Source organism: Accipiter gentilis, chromosome 14 (genome assembly GCF_929443795.1).
Source record: "Accipiter gentilis chromosome 14, bAccGen1.1, whole genome shotgun sequence".
Lineage (NCBI taxonomy): Eukaryota > Metazoa > Chordata > Aves > Accipitriformes > Accipitridae > Astur > Astur gentilis.
In genome coordinates, this window is record NC_064893.1 from 10761001 (window position 1) to 10778976 (window position 17976).

The window sequence follows — 17976 nt, forward strand, 5'->3', positions numbered from 1 at the left end:
CCCAGTTGAAGAGGGGGGAGTGATAGAGCAGCTTGGTGGGCACCTGGTGTTCAGCCAGGGTCATCCCACTATAAAAACAAATCTATGTACCAGAAAAATAAAATATTTGAAGTGTCTAACCGTATCAGTTACAGTTTCTATTCTGGCAGGTATTATATGTTTAAAACTTTGCCAAGGTTTTACAAACCAGAATTGATTTACCTTAAATGCTATTCTTTCATAAAAAATATTTTTTCCTTGGTAAGTAATTAACTGATTATTTACTGGAAGATATGACTACCACTGAATTTCCAGAACTAATAAAAAAATAAAGCCAACCATTATGTGGAAGGAACTGTTTTTACAAGTTCTCTGAAACATCACAGAAGCAGTAAGCCTGTAAACATGGGTTTATGCATGTGATTTAAACAACAATAAAATCAGATGAAGAAATAAATACATTAAAATAAGACTCTATTTAAAGTATAAGAATTTAAAATCTTAAGAAGCTGATCTAAATGGTGACAAACTCCATCTAAAGAAGTACATGGTATTTTTCTTTTATATTACTTGTGCTACAAGGATTTTGTAAGCTGTATCTTTTCCCAGATTTAGCAGGAAAAAAACATTACTTACCCAGTTCGTTATTTCAGCTCTTTTGCATTTATCAGTGCAAAGAACGGCAACAAAATTAATTGTCCCCTTTCTTCGTCCTTTATAAACAACTGTCTTACTTCCTCTTCCAATCTCCTCATACAGAATGAAGTTCTCCATACTTAAGGATGCTTTACAGGCAATGGATCAGAAACATGGTATTAGTCTTGTAAACAAATAAACCTTTAAAGAAATGAGGAGGAGGCGGAAGCATTCAAATTTAATAGTCATTGACATATAGTATTTACCCTCCCAATTCTCAAAAACAGGGATTATCTACTTCCAGCAAGATCAAACATAATTACTTTACAGAAGGCCCCTTCTCATGAAGTGTGATTAAAATTTTGAACAGGTGATAGAATTTTCCACTTCCAAAGCTCTTAACACATTCAAAAAGTTACAGGTGGGTCAGTAGCTACAAATTCTAAATATTTTATCTGTGAATAATCATACTACCAAACTTAAAATTACATGTCCTACATAAAACTGCTGTCCAAATGAAAATATTCTATACTGAAAGCCTTGCCAAATAAGATTGCCATTTCTGCCCAAGGGCACTTCAAGCAAATGTGTCCCTGCAACATTTCACGACGTAATTTAAACCTGCCAAATAACTGATTTAATCAACATAACTGAAAAACACAGGACTCTGTGAATATTAGCATTCCTACCAATGCTAAGCTGAATGTGGCTCTACCAGCTATAGGACTCAGTGTTAGTTCTTCATGGATAGAAGCAATTCCTTGCAGATAAAAGCTGTGTAAATTCATTGGCAAATGTTGCATTGCAGTCACCAGGCAGTTCCACAAGAATTCAATTTATATTTGTAACTATCATTTTCGTCTCAAGAATTCTATATGCTTTAATTTACGTACTGAAACAAATGAAATATTTGCCATTTGTTGCAAAGCCAGAGAGTGGCATTTGTATATTTAAATAGTTAAATGCTTTTCATAAAAGTCTGTTTTATTCTTTTCTTCCATAATTATTTTCTCTGAGAATCTTGGAGCAATGGGAGAACTGATAGCAAAACATTAAAGCAACTATAATACGAGTTCTGCATCAGCTATTCCACTGGGTTAAGGAGAGACACACAGAATACCAATACCGGCATATTCCGGAAACAGGGTATACTGCTAACCAGTCCTCAGTGACCACCTTGTAATAAGTTCTTCCGGCTTCAGGACAGCTTCACATTCAATGCCCAGTTCTTCCAATTTAATTAGTTCTAAGACATTTGGAGTTGCTCTTTCTCAACTCTACACGACTTATTCAAATTTGTTTATAAAACTGTTGTTTTTTCTTCAACAAGTCCAGTTCCCAACGTAGTTATCCTAAAACCACAGAAAAGCAGCATACTGGAGAAGGTACTGCAGCAATAGGAATGATAAGCAAGGATGGAGAGGAAGGGCTGCTTAAGTAGCATAGCTGCCAAATGCCTGATCACAAACCACAAACTCAATTTCACTTTAACACTTTCATGAGACACAAAGCTCCCTGATTGACAAATCAAAGACCGAAATGAAGACCAGGGAATCCCCACATTTTCAGACCAGACTTCAAATGATAATACAACAAAGCATTGGGCAGCACCAGACAACAATATGCCTGTCACTAAAATACTGGTTCTTGCCAGAACACCAGCCGGGTGCCCAGATGATCCAGAAATTACAACATGTCTAGGAACTTCTTGATTCCAGAATTTCCTTTACCGAAGATAGTTACCCAAGACAGACATTTTCTCCCCAAAAGAAGAAAGAATCTCACTATCACAATTCAAAAGCTTTCAGATTAATACTGTAAGTTAGTTTGATTTTATCTAGCACTAAGCAAACAGCTAGGTATGGCCAATATAACACAGGAAGACTTTTTTTTCTATAGTTATCTAAGAGAACAGGGTAATTATACAATTATCAGTGTGCCAACCACCCCAAAATATGGCACAAAGACATAGCATCAAAACAAGATGGGCGTCTCCATTTCCCTAGCTCTCCTTTCTGATTCATGCAGATCACCCCATTTTTTATGTTCTTTTTCTGGACAGCTGTCATGGTTTAACCCCAGCCAGCAACTAAGCACCACACAGCCACTCAAGCACCTCCTCCCTACCCAGTGGGATGGGGGAGACAATCCGGGGAAAAAAGTAAAACTCACGGGTTGAGATAAGAACAGTTTAATAGAACAGAAAAGGAGAAGCTAATAATAATGACAGTAACACTAATACAATGACAAAAGTAATAATAAAAGGATTAGAATACGCAAGTGATGCACAATGCAATTGCTCACCACCCACCAACCGACACCCAGTTAGTCCCCAAGCAGCAATCTCCCCACTCCCCCCAGTTTATATACCAGACATGACATCACATGGTATGGAATACCCCACTGGCCACTTTGGGTCAGCTGCCCTGGCTGTGTCCCCTCCCAATTTCTTGTCCCCCTCCAGCCTTCTTGCTGGCTGGGCACAAGAAGCTGAAAAATCCTTGACTTAGTCTAAACACTACTTAGCAACAACTGAAAACATCAATGTGTTATCAACATTCTTCTTATACCGAACTCAAAAACATAGCACTATACCAGCTACTAGGAAGACAATTAACTCTATCCCAGCTTAAACCAGAACAGCTTAAAAAAAAAAAACAAAAACAAACAACAATAAACTCATAATGTCCTCCCCTACTACACAAAGATTCCAGAACAGCAATGCTATAGAAATGTATCCAGCAAAAGAAATGGCCAATCTACAGCCCACCCCCAAAATTTACACAACCACAGCCCCTTTTCTGTACTTCTTTCCCAAGAATACTTCAAACCTCACATGTGCACCTCATCACAAGACTGAAACATATACACATTAGAGAGATGGAAAATACCTTTATGTTGATCATATGAAAGGCATTATCATCCACTCATGCAACAAACCATACAAATGTAGGCCAGGCTCAATGACAAGTACAGAAATATCTGGTTATCTGGCAAAAGAAAAACCAATGACACACAAATGCACACTGGGACAGAGTAGTCATAGTCAGGGGAAAGGGAAGCCTTCATTGCTACCTCATGACTGGCAGTACTTGCAAATAAGGTCTCCATTAGCTGCTCTGCAAGAGGCTACAGGGAAAAGAGAAGCATCTAGTCTTGCATCCCTGAACCTCAAGAGCAACGGCTATGCCATGATTTTGGTACACAAACCAATAGAGCATGACACGAGACAGACTTTCAACAGCTAGAATACATTCATTAGTTTTGACATAAAGTACAAAGAGGTCAAATAAAGCGACACAAGAAGTGAAAAGAAGTATCTCAAGGCAAGATGTAAGCCTGCCACACTACCACCTGCAACGACGGAAGCACCCAAAGCAGCAGACTCCAGTTACTGAGGAAACGGCATTTGCTCTGGGCAGGATGCAGGACCAGGACACCAAGGAGACATGGTTCCCTCTCTTGGTGAAAGAATGGCCAAAAACACTCTGAAACGAGCAGCACCTGCACGACCTGAGACCTCCTGCCGTCAAAGCTCTGTCAAGAGCAGGCAGCTCGGCAGGCCCGAGGGCTCTGCACCGCAACCCCTGGGACACAGCCGCCTCCCGGCCCACCTGCAGCAGAGGTGAGGGTACCATGAGGAAGCCCATCCCCCGGCCGAGTCTCCCGCCCCCTAGGAGACCTTCGTTCGAGGCTCCCCTCAGACCTAGGGACAGACTATGGCCGCGGGCGAGTAACCAGGGCGGGAGCCGGAGGACGGTGAGGGGGCGACAGCCTGCGCCTGCGCGCGCCCCCCACACAGGGGGCGGGGGAGCCCGCCTCGCGCGCCGCTGGGAGCCGTTAGGCACGTGCACGCCCCGCTAACGGCCGTTAGCCGTCCGCGGGGAGAGGGGAGAACGGATGGGAAGCAACAACCGTACCTGTGAGGCGGGGGGGAGGGGGTGGATAAAGACGCAGCGTTATTATCGCCCCGCCGCCGCCATCAACCGAAATTGGCGGAGCCCCGCCCCCGGCCGGAGTCTCCCATACCCCTACGGGAAGGAGGGGGAGGGTTGGAAGTGTCCCGACGGGAAAGTCGCCCCTGCACGCCACAAAATACAGCCAGCGGGAGCGATAGTGGCACAACAGTCAGAGTAACTCCGGGAACTGGGTTTTTTTCCCCCTTCCTCTAGCAAGAACCCACGGCCCTGTGCCACCCAGTTCTGTCCCCTCTCCCCCCCACGCACTGCTCGGATGGTCGCCACCGCGCGCCCGTATCCAGGAGACGGAGCCAGACGCCGGAAAGAGAGCAGAGCCGCCATTGGTCCAGGAGGCGCTAATGTCAGAACGGGTGCCGCGGCCGGAGTGCAGTTCCCGGATGCTGCCGGGGGGGCGGGGCGGTCGCTCCGGGAGGGGGCGGTGCCTCGCTGGGGAAGGGGGCGGGGAGAGGGCAGCACGTGCCGAAGAGGGCGGGGCGTCAGGGGCGCAGGCGCCCGGTTGCCAGGCAATCGTCCGTGCTGGGCTACCACTGGGGGAGGCCGCGGTGCGGCGGCCATAATGGCCCCTGGGGCCCGGGCCTTGCTGAGGGTAGGCCGGCGCCCCGAGCGGGCTCTAGCAGCGCCCGCCGCTTCGAGCTTGGGTTGTTGGGGCTTTTTAATTAAACCTCCGTAGGTCAAAACAGCAGGTAGCTGTCGTCAGTCCCGTTAACAGTGATTTGTAAACACCTAATTGAGGGGCACTTTGTTATGACAAAAATTAGCTCTTGAAACAAGTGTTTTCCATTTTTAGCACTGGAGTTTTCACTTTATTTTTCATTCTAGGGTGGTCTGGTTTGGGCTTTTTTTGTTCGGCTGGTTTTGTTTTTCTAAGGCCCTTGAAAATGTCAAATAAGTATCCTTTTCTCTTGCATGACAAAATATTTAACAAGATTTGCTCTGTCTTTCTAGAGAAAGTTGTAAAGAATTATGTTTTGTCAGTTGTCCCACCTTCATCTTGACTCCCTAACAGTTTTGAACCCGTTGATCCATTTCAACTGGATCTGATAAAAGAAGTAGTATACTTAACAGGAAGGATTCAATATTTCTTTAGGCTGTATCATATAACAGGGTCAGGTTTTTTAACCCCACTGTAGGAAAGATTTCAGTCTGAATTTAAACCCCCCTAATACTGAAAAAAGAGAGGGGGGAAAAAAAGTCCCTATTTGGAGAAGGATGTTAGAAAGGTGTCAGCTTTCATTTTTGTTTCATACCTTCTCAGGCAGCAGAGTCTGTAGACACAAAGCACAGTTCTGGAGGAGAAAAAGCTTCATTAGTTACACAGCTTGCCAAACATTTTGTCACAGTTCAGCTGTTGTGGGGTTTGGTAGAGAGTCTACAAAACTGGTAAGACGCCAGTGGTGCATGCAGGTATAATTTTTGCTGCTTTATTGGATATCCACATAGAATTGACTGGACTCCTAAGTGCTGAAAAATATCGGGTGCATATGCATGGCAAAATTGCTCACTTCTGAACAAGTTCAGATCCCGTCCCATTTTGCAGCATAAGTTTTCAGCAATTGCAGAGTTGATCTGTCATTACCAATGAAGCTACAGCTTTGAAGCTGCACAAGCAAAATAATTTTTCCATTTCTTTTAATGTAAATGAGTAGTTGCGTAGATATAAATAAACCAAATACGTAAGTAGACATCACCTAGTTTCTTTTAGTAAGCATAAGAAAAGTATGTCTTGAAGAGGGATTTATTTAGATTTTAGAAAACCATGTATTTTGTCTTTGGCTTTGATGAGGGTGACCAATATAAAGAAGAAGGAATAGAATATTAGCTCAATTGGAGACCAGTCCTGACCGCAGTTTGATCACAGATCTTAGAAAAGTCACCTAATTTCATTGTCCCTCTCCAAGAGGACACAACTAAGCCACAATAACTATCAAGTTACTGCCTTTGCTTCCAAATTTCTGGTGTTTTGTCCTATGTACAGCTTTCTGTTAAATTAGTCCAAATTAGGGATTGTTTTTATGCAAAGGGGAATAAATATCCCATTCTGGGGGAGTGAGATGGTATGAACTTTAACATTAACAAAGTCTGTTTAAATCTTCATATAATAGTGGCAATAGCATTACAAAGTACAGAGAGAGATATACAGAAAAATGCTGTAGTAACAAACAAACCAGAGATTCATAGCTTTTCAAATTAAATGTCTCCACAACAAAGAATTTCAGTGTAATTAAAGGCAGACACAGGGGGACATGTTGACTTATACCCCTCGTTTTTCCAATACCTCTTAGTTAGGAACCATAGCACTTTTTTATTGTCGATACACACTTTATTACATGTCTGTATCTTTCTTACCATCTGGGTGCACAATTTCAATATACTCCAGATGGGGAATTTTCCCTTTGATTCAGTATAAGAATCAGGAATTCTCTCTTCAAACATGTCACTTGCTTCCAGTACCAGAGTTATCTTGAAGAAATAATCTAAATACAAATACAGATCAGGTCTGTAATTATAAGACTCTTATCTTTGGCCTTTTTCTTACTGTTTTAGTCTGTTACTCCTTTAGTCTGTTACCAAACATGAGTTCAAGCATTGTACTAAACTGCAATAAACTTTTCTGTGGGAATATTTTCAACATTCAAGAACGGAATGCAAAATATTTTCTCTGCTGTTTGCACCATTTCAATTCTTTTAGCAATCTCTACAGCAAACTCAGCCTTGCTCTTTGCCTAGCTGTTATATGGGACGGTCAGATGTAATCAAGTTCCTGTTCTCAAATAAATATATGGTCTAATATGAGGTAAACTGAGATCTTGTGATTGAAAACACATAGCTCAGGAATGCTTAAACACTTCGCTGCTCTACCCTCAATGGGTACTATAGAAGCCTCTGACATTTTGCCTGGTTCCCAAAGGTCTGACAAATAGCCTATAATTTTAAGGTATGTTTCCATGTTTTGTTTTCCTTTGGTAAGATCTGTTCTTTAGTTTGCTCTAATGCCTGTTGAAGATGCTATACACTTCTGTTTTATTGTGCCACATGTACTAGGTTTTCTCCCAGCTATCACGATTACTCATGCTTCATCCCATCTTGCTAGTACGTGATATTTCTTTCTATTCCAGACTGACCCCATTCTCAAGAGACTTTCTATTCTCAGCCTCCTCAGTATGATGATTCAGTTGCTGATATGTAATATTTTTATGTTCCATTTGCCTTGACATTTCTGTCATTCCTGGGAAGTACACAGGGCCACTTTTGTGGTCTTTGACCATTTTGGAAGAATGATGAACATAAGCACATCTTTATCTTGTGCTTTTTTTTTCTCAGATTCTTTTCCAACATCCTCTTGAAACTAGCACATACTTTCGCTGTTTAAGTGAAACTTTGTGTGTTTTTCTTTATTTTTGCATTTCTGTGGTAACACTCAGGTTCTCATGATTTAGTCACCTTGTTTTTCTGGTACAAGGCTGTATTCACTCATCCTTCTCAAAGTCGTTAAATAAATTCAAGTGTTACAGTTTCAGTATTGTATGCTGCTGATATTTGGGAGTAGCAATGATTTCTCAAATTCTTTGGTAGCTTCTGGGATTCTTCTGTTTGGAAATTTGTTTTCTCAATCATAGAGTTGACCTTTTCACTGCAGAAACACTATTGCAAAATAGTCCTTGCCGATGTGTTTGTTTCACCGGTGAGGCAAAAACTACTAGTGGTTTCTTTTACAGGAACAGGGCTCTAAATCTCACCTCACTGGATCAACTTGTAAGGTCACCAGTACTGCATGTATAGCATGCTTGTATTGCCTCTTCCTCCATTATGGTCTCAATGCTTTGCGTATGTCTAAGGTTTGAAAGAGATGTGGTAAGATACTCTGCAAATTTTAATACTCTCTGAGTTAATACCTTTCAAGGTTAGCATATTATCAGCTACTTTTACCCTCCCCAAATCACTGGGTTTCCTCGGGAAGTCAGCAACTGTTCTGTAAATTATACTGAAGTAAAAACCAACTTCCTCTTTTTTTTTGTTTGTTTGTTTGTATTGATTTTTATCTGCTAATGAGATGAGGTTAATTATTATGGAATACCACAGTTTCTGCCAGGCATTCCTCATACCACATTCCTGAGTATCGTCAGCTCTGATGCCGATTTATGAGCCTGGCTGGGCAGAGCTGCAAGGTTCACAACTAACAGTGTTCTCAACACCTAAGCCTACCCACTGGCTTCCAAAATATGATGAAATGACCACCTTGCTTATGCAGGAAGGCTGAATGTCAAGATCTTGCTTTTTCAGTGACTATCATGCTGCTTATGTAATTTTGAGGTTATGTAAAATTATTAGTGATGCTTTCTTTTTCTGTATATTTCAGTGTTCAGACTATTCCTTAGTCTAATGTAATAGAACGTGTGTAAAGCAGATGCTGTACTGGTTGAATTATTTTCCTCTGTTCTAGGTATAACAAGTTGGGAGGAGATCCCATTTTCTTCAAACACGTTCAGCAGTTTGGACTCACACAAGAGTCAAATGCTTTGTTATTGAGTATACAGATTCACTGTTTCAGCAGAAAGCAATGGCTTTTATGTTGCATATTCTGAAGATTCAGCCGGTATACTCAGGGTATCCTTTGCATCCTGATTAGAATTCACAATGTCTTGAAGGTATTATCATCATTCCACAGTATTACTTTCATTTGGCTCTGCTTGATTGCACTTTTTTTTCCTTGTCTTGCAAAATGCATGCCTAGCACATTTATCATTAGCCCACTATCTTGCATTTAATTTCCTTTTTGTTTGTGTACTTGTCTTCACTTCTAATGCTAATCCGCGCTTTACAAACTATTTATTCCAACTTCCATTTCATTAATGTCAAATATGTGCAAAACCCCATCCTTTGAGTCACTGTTTCCTTTCTTCATGTGTTTTCAGACTGTAAGCTCTGGAATAATGCTTTCTTTTGCCGTAATTATTATATATGATCCTCTATGCAGGACGTTTTTAATGAGTTTTCTCCTTAAGACCTTTTTATCTTCATTTTACTTGTGTTCTCTGCTTGTGTTTATGCTTTAGCTTGTCCATAAACTTTTACTTTTTTGATTTAGCCTCTCATTTTCCTTGTGTTCTTTTTAAAATTACGTGTGTCTGCTCTGCTTAGGTCACAGTCGCAGTAACACTTCAGACCAATGCCATAAGCTGGTATTGCTCCTGAAAGAAGCTGCCCCTTTACGGGAAAGAAATTTCTAGTGGAGAAGCAGTTGAAGGAGAAAGCATTGCTGCTGGCTGATACTAGCTGAAGGAAGCATAGAGCTCTGAAGAAGAAAAGCTTTTCTGCTGATTTGATTCTTCCAGCAAAGGCAGCATTCCATACCTTGTTGTAAAACAAAAATGAAACAAAAAACCTGCACAAAACCAGAAAAAATCCATCAAAAGTACTCACATGCTTAGTTTTCACATGCTCAGGCAGACAACTTGCAAGAATTTATCTGTTTTGATATTCAAGTAAAAGCAATGATAGCTTTACAAAAAAACACCATTTAAACAAGAAAAGATGGTGTACAGGCAGCATTATGCATACACTTCATAGATCTTTTTAAAGGACTTACAGCATTACTTAGTCCATGCTGGTATAAAAGTGTGAGAAACGGGGCCAGTAGCACCAGGCACCAGCAGGAAGAACAAAACCTCAACTCCCTTCTTAAATCCACAGCACAGCTTAGGCAGAAACACATTTGTGGGATATGTTTTAGTGATTTTTTCTTCCCTCAGGTCATTTGTTCATGCCTGTTGGAATGAGCTTGTTCTCTGAGATTAAAATCATCTACTTTACAATCAGAGCTGCAATTGGGATCTTCAGCTGGCAAACTAACCAGAGATTTCTGAAACTGGTTTCAAATGCTTTTAAAGCAATATTGTATTCTTTGGTTGTTTCACAGGGACTATAAGAGAAGTTCTAGAGACAGCAAGTGAGGAACATGCAAGAAAAACAAGAGCACGCTCACTGAAAACTGTATTTGAGAAGTCTTCTAGTTTAGCAGTGTGGAAATAAAAAGTCTCTTCTAGAAATGTAATCAAGGAAGAAAAATTGAGAATTAATGTGATAAATATCATGTGATAATCAAGAAGAGAGAGGAAATAGGATAATGAAAACAGAAAGAGAGCAGAGAAGTCTAGTATCTGGTTACTGTGTCAATGGTCAGCTTTGGAATTGTGAGGTGGATGAATTGAGATGGCGGTAAGAATGCAACGGAGTATGCTTATGTGCACTATAGCACCATGCAACAAAAAATCTTAAGGAGAATTTGGTGCAACAACCACCAAACAACTGCTACTGTATCCCATGATCAGCGTACAGACACGCACTTTGCATGTGAGGGGCTGGCAATCCCGTTACCCCAAGTTCTCTCCCCTGATGTACTTCCACACAGTGTTTGTGTATAAATACTGCATGTCGTTGCCATTTGTCCCACTGTGAAGGACTTCTGCTCACTTTAACATGACTCTTTTCAGTCTCAGCAATACATCTCAAATCCTTGTTCCTCACAGATGTGACGGGTCAATTGGATCTTCTCAACAAGAAGCTTCCAATCACGTAGACTTGTTTCTCTCTGTTGTTGGTGTGGATCTTCATGTTTCTACTTCTTGGTTTTCCTTCTGCCTGCAGACAGTTTCTGCCTTCTGTTTTTTCAGCATTGGATTTTTTTTCCTGGGCTCTGATTCCAAGATGCCTCTGTTGTGTGTCTTCCTCTGTTTTTGTGGAACTGAAAGCTTTTTTTTTATTTTTATCCCTTACCAGCCTATCTTTGCTTTTTTTCTTGCTTCTTATTGACGTTCTGTAAAGCTCAGAGCAAACTCTGTTCCTCAAAACTACTTCTCCTTCGCTGTACAGACCCTTCTTCCTCACTGCTGTCTTGGGCTTATGTTACACATTAGAACAAGTGCCCAGCTGCTGCTGAAAGGCTCTGTCCCTTGTTTGCAATCGCACAGGCTTGTTCCCTCTCTTGTGCAAGCTCTGTCACTCATCTGACTCCACTGTTAGATGTTTCAGGAATTAATCAGAAAACTATCCTTTTTTAAAGCCTCCTGATTTAGCTTGCTCACTGGCTAACCCCGGGGTCACACGTATACAAGACTGGGCACAAAGGAAGCAATGGGAGGACTCAGCTGAGGGTGAGAAGTGGTGGAAGGGACCAACCTTTTTAATGATACCCAGGTGTTAGACTTCCTAGCAGTAACATGAAGTTTTGATTTTAGGGAGAAGTTAGATGAGACTACCAAGATGATTTACCAAAGGGACAGTCCTGTTCCTCCCAGATGAATGGTCTCAACTCTTCCTGTGTGCTCACTCCTGATACTTTTATGACCTTAGGGTGAATCTACTCAGTTCCCTAATCTGGCAGAAAACTGACAAGAAGAAAAATATAATTAGTTCTGCATCGGGTTAGTAAACTGAGCCACTCACTGAGGAATCCTAAGCAGCAGAGCCAGCCCTTGGGAAAACCAGGCGTGCTTGGCTCCTCTTGAAGTGGGGAGAGCAGCCTGCTCCTTTTGGCAGCAGCAAGGTTTCAGGTTGACTCACATGCCCCATCTGACTGCACCCTTTGTCACTTCCAGGGAATCTGCTTTAAAGACACGCCTGTTCGGCAGGCGCCTGTGAATCCTCTGCTGTCCTGTAACCTGTCTCCTCTCTCTTCTATCACCCCAACACATCCCCATTGAGATTCTCTTTGTCTGCATCTGTGAAGGGTTGGATCATCTCTTTTTATGGGTTATTCAGGGTCAAACCCCAAATCCATTTGCACTCGCTCGAGGTTAACACACATCCCACGCTTCTGGAATCCTGTCACCAGCATGACTGCAACTTTTTTCTTTGTCTCACCAGCTGTAACCTTGGACACAATTCTGTTCTTCCCTTGCCGGTGAACAATCAAACCCTCCTGCAGCAAATAGTTCTGAGGTGCAGAAATAAGAAGTTGTGATTTCCTCTGGATTTTTTTAATTATTATTATTAAGAACCCGGACTGAAGCTTTTCTCTGTAGGTGGGACATTAATAATAAATCTTTCCGTTTGGGGATTTTGTGGTGTCTGATATATCTTGCATACTGCAACTTCCCTCTCCAAGATTCCTCTCCTTCATTCCTGCCCCAAACTTGAAGAAACACGTATTTTGAACGTCCCAACTTTCACCACGACCCTCTCTCCTATTCCCGCGTCCGTTCATCTGTCCACCAGCGTTCCTGCAGCCTGGCTGGGTGCTCGGCCAGGGTTTTGTTCAAGCTTTTTTGCCCGGCTCAGGCAGGCAGAGCTCTCGCATTCACCGTGACGAACCCGTGAGGAACAGGTCGCCGCGGCAGTTAACTGGCTGTACCAGCCCAGGTCACTCAAAAGCCAGACGGTCAAGGTGGCCGCAGGCAAAACCGCAGCCCCCTTCCCGGGTTACACGGCCGGCAGCTGAGCGGTGCTGCGCCGCGCCAGCCCTCCCCGCCGGCGGGGAACGGCGGGGGGCCGGGGGGGGGAGGAAAGAGTCGGGCAGACCGGTCTTTGCCGCCCGGCGAGGCCCTCGGCGCACCGCCGCCGGTCCTTCCGCGCCTTCCAAACCGGCCCGGGTCGCTTCGCGTAGCCGCTACCGACCCAGCTACACCTTCCTCAAGCCGAGGAGCCGCCCGCTGGTCTCCTGTGGGAGACGGCCCTGTCGGGAGCCCCGACACCCCTCGCCCCGGCTGCTCTGCGGAGAGGACCCCCCGCAGCCACAGTGCCGAAGGCCGGCGGGGAAGCGTTTGGCCGCGGGAAGCCCGGCCAGCTCTGGCCGAAGCAGCGGTGAGTTACTTTCGCCCGGCGGCAGGCAGCGCAGCGCAGCGCAGCGCAGCTCGACGCAGGGCATCCCGTCCCGCCGGCCCGGGCCGCGGCAGGGGGCCGGTTGCTGGGCGACGCGCGGCCCCTCCTCCGCGGCAGGGCTGGGCCATGAGGTAATGGCCGCCGGGGCGGAGGGAAGCGCTGCGACTACCGAGCCAGCTGCCTCCGAGGTGGCCGGCGCCGCAGCCCCCTGGGTGTCCGCCCCGCCTCCCGAGAAGGCCGCGGGGTCCGGCCCGGCGGTGCGGGTGAAGGCGAGGGGAGGAAGCCCGCGGCGGAGGAGAGCGTCCGGCAGCCGCCCCACGTGCGCTGCCGCCCGGCGGGAAGGGTTTGCAGCGCTTCCCCGGACGCCGTTTGAGAGCGAGGAGGAGGGCACATGAGGCGCTGGCAGGAGGAGGGAGAAGCAGCAGCCAGCCGGCCGCAGCAGCAGCAGCAGCAGCAGCCGCCCCTCCGCTCCGCACGCCGCGGCCTCTCGGCGGCGGGGGCCGAGGGCGAGCCGTGAGGGGAGAAGCGGCCCGGAGGTGGCCGCCGCCGGCAGCGAGGCTCCCCCGGCCCGCGGGGGCGGCGCCGCCGCCCGCTCCCCGCTGCCGTTGGCGGCGCGCGCGCCCGGGGGGCCCGGCGCGGGGTGAGTGCGCGGGGCGGGGCGGGGAGGAGGGCAGAGGTGCCCCTTGGGCGTCTAACGGTTCGGCGGCCGGGACGGGGGGGGGGGGCGACAGGGGACGCACACGCACGCACCGGCGTGGCTGCCTTTGCCCCCCGCTCGTCCTCAGGTGAGCGGGCGGGGGCCTGCTTCTGTTCGCCGGAGGAGCGAAACGGGTGGCTGAGCAAGGTGGAGCGGCTCCTCTTCCTCCTCGGGGCCCCTCAGCCCTGTGGCAACGGGGCGACCTTCACAGCCGGCTTGCTGGGGGGCGGGCGGGCGGGCGGAGCGCCCTGCCTTTGCTGCCTGTGCTCTTTTGTCCCTTCCGCCCCCTTAAAGGATAGAGGCAGTTGGGTGTAATTGTTTACCGAAGGTCAAGAATCGTTTGCCACATTTGACCTGTGAATTATTTACCGGTAGACTGCTGCTGTTGTCAGTGAGAAGGACCCCCGCTTATAGAGATAGCTTTCCTAGCCGTTGTGGGGGGACATACAAATACTAACTTGGTTTCTTCGGCGTCAGCGATTATGGATAGCTTTTGGCAGTATACCTCTATTTAAAATGACTAAAATTCCCATTATGATTTTTAGCAGGTTTGTGCTCTCGGTGTCTGCTTTGGTTTGCAGCTGACGATTTTGAACTTCGTGTTTAGATGAGCTTGTTTTCAGGTAACATTAGGGAAGAGGAGGAGATGTCCAAAAAATGGAACATCTGTTAAAGGGTGGGAGCCCAGGCATCTTGTTCTCCCTTGCTCAGTCTGCGGGAGAAGTCTCCCGTGTGGACACTTTTCTCTCTTGCAATCTATAACCTCATTTGAACCTTTCAGTCCACTGAGATTAAATCGTGGGTGTAATGGTTTTTGCAATCAGGAAAGCAACAGCAAAAAACCAAGCTAAAACCAAACCAAACAACAGTTACGATGACCAGTTTGCCATATGTGCGTGTTTTACTGCTGTGTGTTACACAGTTTTATGTACTGTAAGTAGTGCCCTGGCTTCTGACTATACTGAAGCTGAACCGTGTTTAAATCTGGTTGTTCCTGGTAGAGCTCTTCTGGAGTTTCCATAAGAAGCCTAGAGGAAGGAGCATTGTCCCCCAGCCCAGTAACCGTATTCACAAAGCTGTGCCCTCTCTGAGGCACTATAACCTCTTTTAATTGAGCCAGAGCAACCTGTGATGACGACAGATAAGAAAATCATTTTAGAAGCACGTAAGAAAATTGTATTAAGCCATGATTATAGCCACTACTACTCTGTTTTTCAATGAGCATCATTATAAGGGAGGAAAAACAGAAGGGTAAAAATCCTAAGGGAGAGCAAGAGTTTTCAGCTTTTGATGTGAGGTACTGAGTTAAGTGAAGATCAGGTGTTGTATATGTGGCTGGAATTTAAATTTCTATTGAAGTAAACCAAAAGTTTCTGTCAGTTACATGAATGAACTCCCACTTGCCAGTGGATTTAATAGCATGGTGGATGACAGTAGCAGAAATAAGTAGAGTCCCTCTGGATCTAGTGCAAAAGAACCCCTAAGCAAACAAAAATCTTGTAGTTCATAACTGAGCTTGGTGCCTGTTCTAGAGCACTGGGTAGCACACCAGTATGCTGAGGAAGCATTAACATGATTAGGCAGATACACTTATATATGCGGTGTTCCGTGTTTGGTATGTGCGTGCATAAAATCTCAGTGAAATACGAAGCTGTTGCTGCAGCCTCTGAGCATCTGACTAGTTTAATCCAGAGTTCTGACTAATGAAGCAGTACCAGCATGTGATCTGCAAGTTTTGCCATGTATATTAATGGACGTTAACTTGGCACTCTGTCATTTCGTGGAATGCAGGTGAGAATTGGTGGGAGTAAGTGAAATTGCAGGTACCAGAGAGCAGGATCAGATTGAAAAGATTTGCCTGGAACTGTTTGGAACTCCTGTTGTTCCTTTCTGCTGCAGCTCACACCTGAGCTCCTTGCTGCTTCACATGTTCTGTCTCCTGTAACAGATTACCAAATGCTTTTGTAGAATTAATTTGATCCTAACCTTTCCATGTCCTCTGGGGGTTTACTTTTGAGTTTTGAAATATTCTAGCCCATCTTCTTTGGGATAGAAGAATGAGATGAGTATTGTAGAAATTAGTGCAGGTTAAATATTTTTGGTTTAAGTGATCAATACTATTGTTTCTTACTGTTGTCACTGTATAATGCTGGAAAGGAAAAATGCTGAAAATTCCCACCGCATCTGCTATGATAGACTGTAAATTGAATCCATGATAACTTTTTTTTTTCCTCAGTAGAAAGAATGAGTGCTGTTGAGGCAACATCCGCAATATTGAAAGGCAAGAAGTTAAAAACAAACCTTTTACCCTTTCTAAAAGCTGTACGTGTTTTTCTTCTTAACAATTTCTTATGTTACTTAAAAATTTCCTTGGGAGAGGGGAGATAATAAGGGGGAAGGCAGTGTATGAGTTACGTTTGTTTGAAATCTATTTCTTTCTGAAGTCTCTAAAATAATTTTCTTTGATTTCCAGAATTGAGGTGGTTTAGTGCTCCTTCTGCTAGCATCAGAAGTAGCATTTGTGGGACATCATTTGTTTTGTGTTGTCTGGATGTTGTACGTTGCGAGTGGTACTCAAGTCAAGGTTGGTGGAGTGTTTCTTGTTAGTTTGCAGAAAATGGCATGTTCTTTGTTTCAAATTTTGAAACAGGTACCTTTCCCCCTGCCCCAGTAATGACTGTTCTGTTTGCAAAAGTGGGTGCCTCCTCTTAATAAGTCTCCAGTGTTAGGCCGGGTACTTCATTGGTGTAACTTCTTGAATAACTCCATTTTAACTCCCACAGAACTGTCACTTGATTTTATGCGCTGCTTATTTCACAATACCTCCATACTAATGCAAGAACAGACAGACCAGTATGATATGAGAAGTCCTCATAACTACAGTATGGAATTAGGAGCTGTGTTTTAGCCTGTTGGTCAGAGAACAATTGCTGATAGGTAGACCGTTACAACTGGTGGCTTTCAGAGTTACCATAAAAAGATAGTAAGTCAGAGAAATGCTTTCTACTCACTAAATGCCAGCTATTGCATGTCAGTTGTAAGCAGCTCACTTCATGTACAAAGCTTTGTAATGCTGGCACTGTAAAACTGGCTTGTGATGTATAATGCCTGTGCTTTGAAGGTATGTTTCTGTGTCATGTTTGTATTGTTAAAACTCCACGAGCAATGCCATTGCCTCCTTGGAAAGCTGCACTTGTATGGAGGTCTCAGTTTTGTGGATTCAGTTGTGGGATCAGTGCTAGCGGGAGAGAGAAAAATCTTGAGAATTAACTTCCTGTTAATGTCGACTTTTCAGGATACCAGTTGGTGTGGGATTCAAAGCCTTCCTGCTTACTCTCTGGTTTGACTGAGATAGCTGTTTGAGTTTACAAGCACTCTTATTATACTTTGTAGTGAATAATGTGATGTCTCCTAAATAAATTTCAGGAGTTCACTGCTAATATTCTTTGTCTAAAACTGTCCTTTATTTGAACTTTGATTCATCAATATTTCTCTTTCTATTGGAGCCTATTGATTTCAGTGCAAAAAGTCATGCTGTATAGTCATCCTGCTTATGGTTGTCCAGCTAAGAGGCTTATTGATAGCACAAACAGATTAGCTCAGAGATAATTCTTAGATTCAATTATGTTGACAGATTTGCTTTAGTTAAATCAGTTAGTGACTGTACTGGAGTCGATTCTCTGCCTTGTCTTACAGCTTCTCTGGACAGGATTGTCCAACCTTGCAGTCCATTAGATGCTGTAAACCCAAATGACGCTACTACTCTTTAACTGTCATATTGCCTTGTGTGGTTTTGTGGTTTTTTTGTTTTGGTTTGTTTGGTTTTTTTGTTAAGTATTCTGATGGATTAATTTATATTAGAGCCCT

At 44.3% G+C, this 17976-nt stretch overlaps 2 protein-coding genes across 2 annotated transcripts in view; one reads left to right on the forward strand and one right to left on the reverse strand.

The window, feature by feature from the left end:
* The window catches only part of ULK4 (unc-51 like kinase 4), a 256275-nt gene extending 251688 nt beyond the window's left edge, over positions 1–4587 (reverse strand). Inside the window, exons 1-2 of the mRNA XM_049817203.1 lie at positions 4536–4587; positions 616–764 (exon numbers count right to left, since the gene is read on the reverse strand). Of these exons, the coding sequence (XP_049673160.1) occupies positions 616–753 (138 nt within the window). The 5' untranslated portion in view covers positions 754–764; positions 4536–4587. The remainder of the gene's footprint in view (positions 1–615; positions 765–4535) is intronic.
* A 9233-nt stretch (positions 4588–13820) lies between these two features.
* Positions 13821–17976, forward strand: part of TRAK1 (trafficking kinesin protein 1) — a 138489-nt gene continuing 134333 nt past the window's right edge. Inside the window, exon 1 of the mRNA XM_049817206.1 lies at positions 13821–14052. The gene's annotated coding sequence lies outside the window, so the exon portion shown is untranslated. The remainder of the gene's footprint in view (positions 14053–17976) is intronic.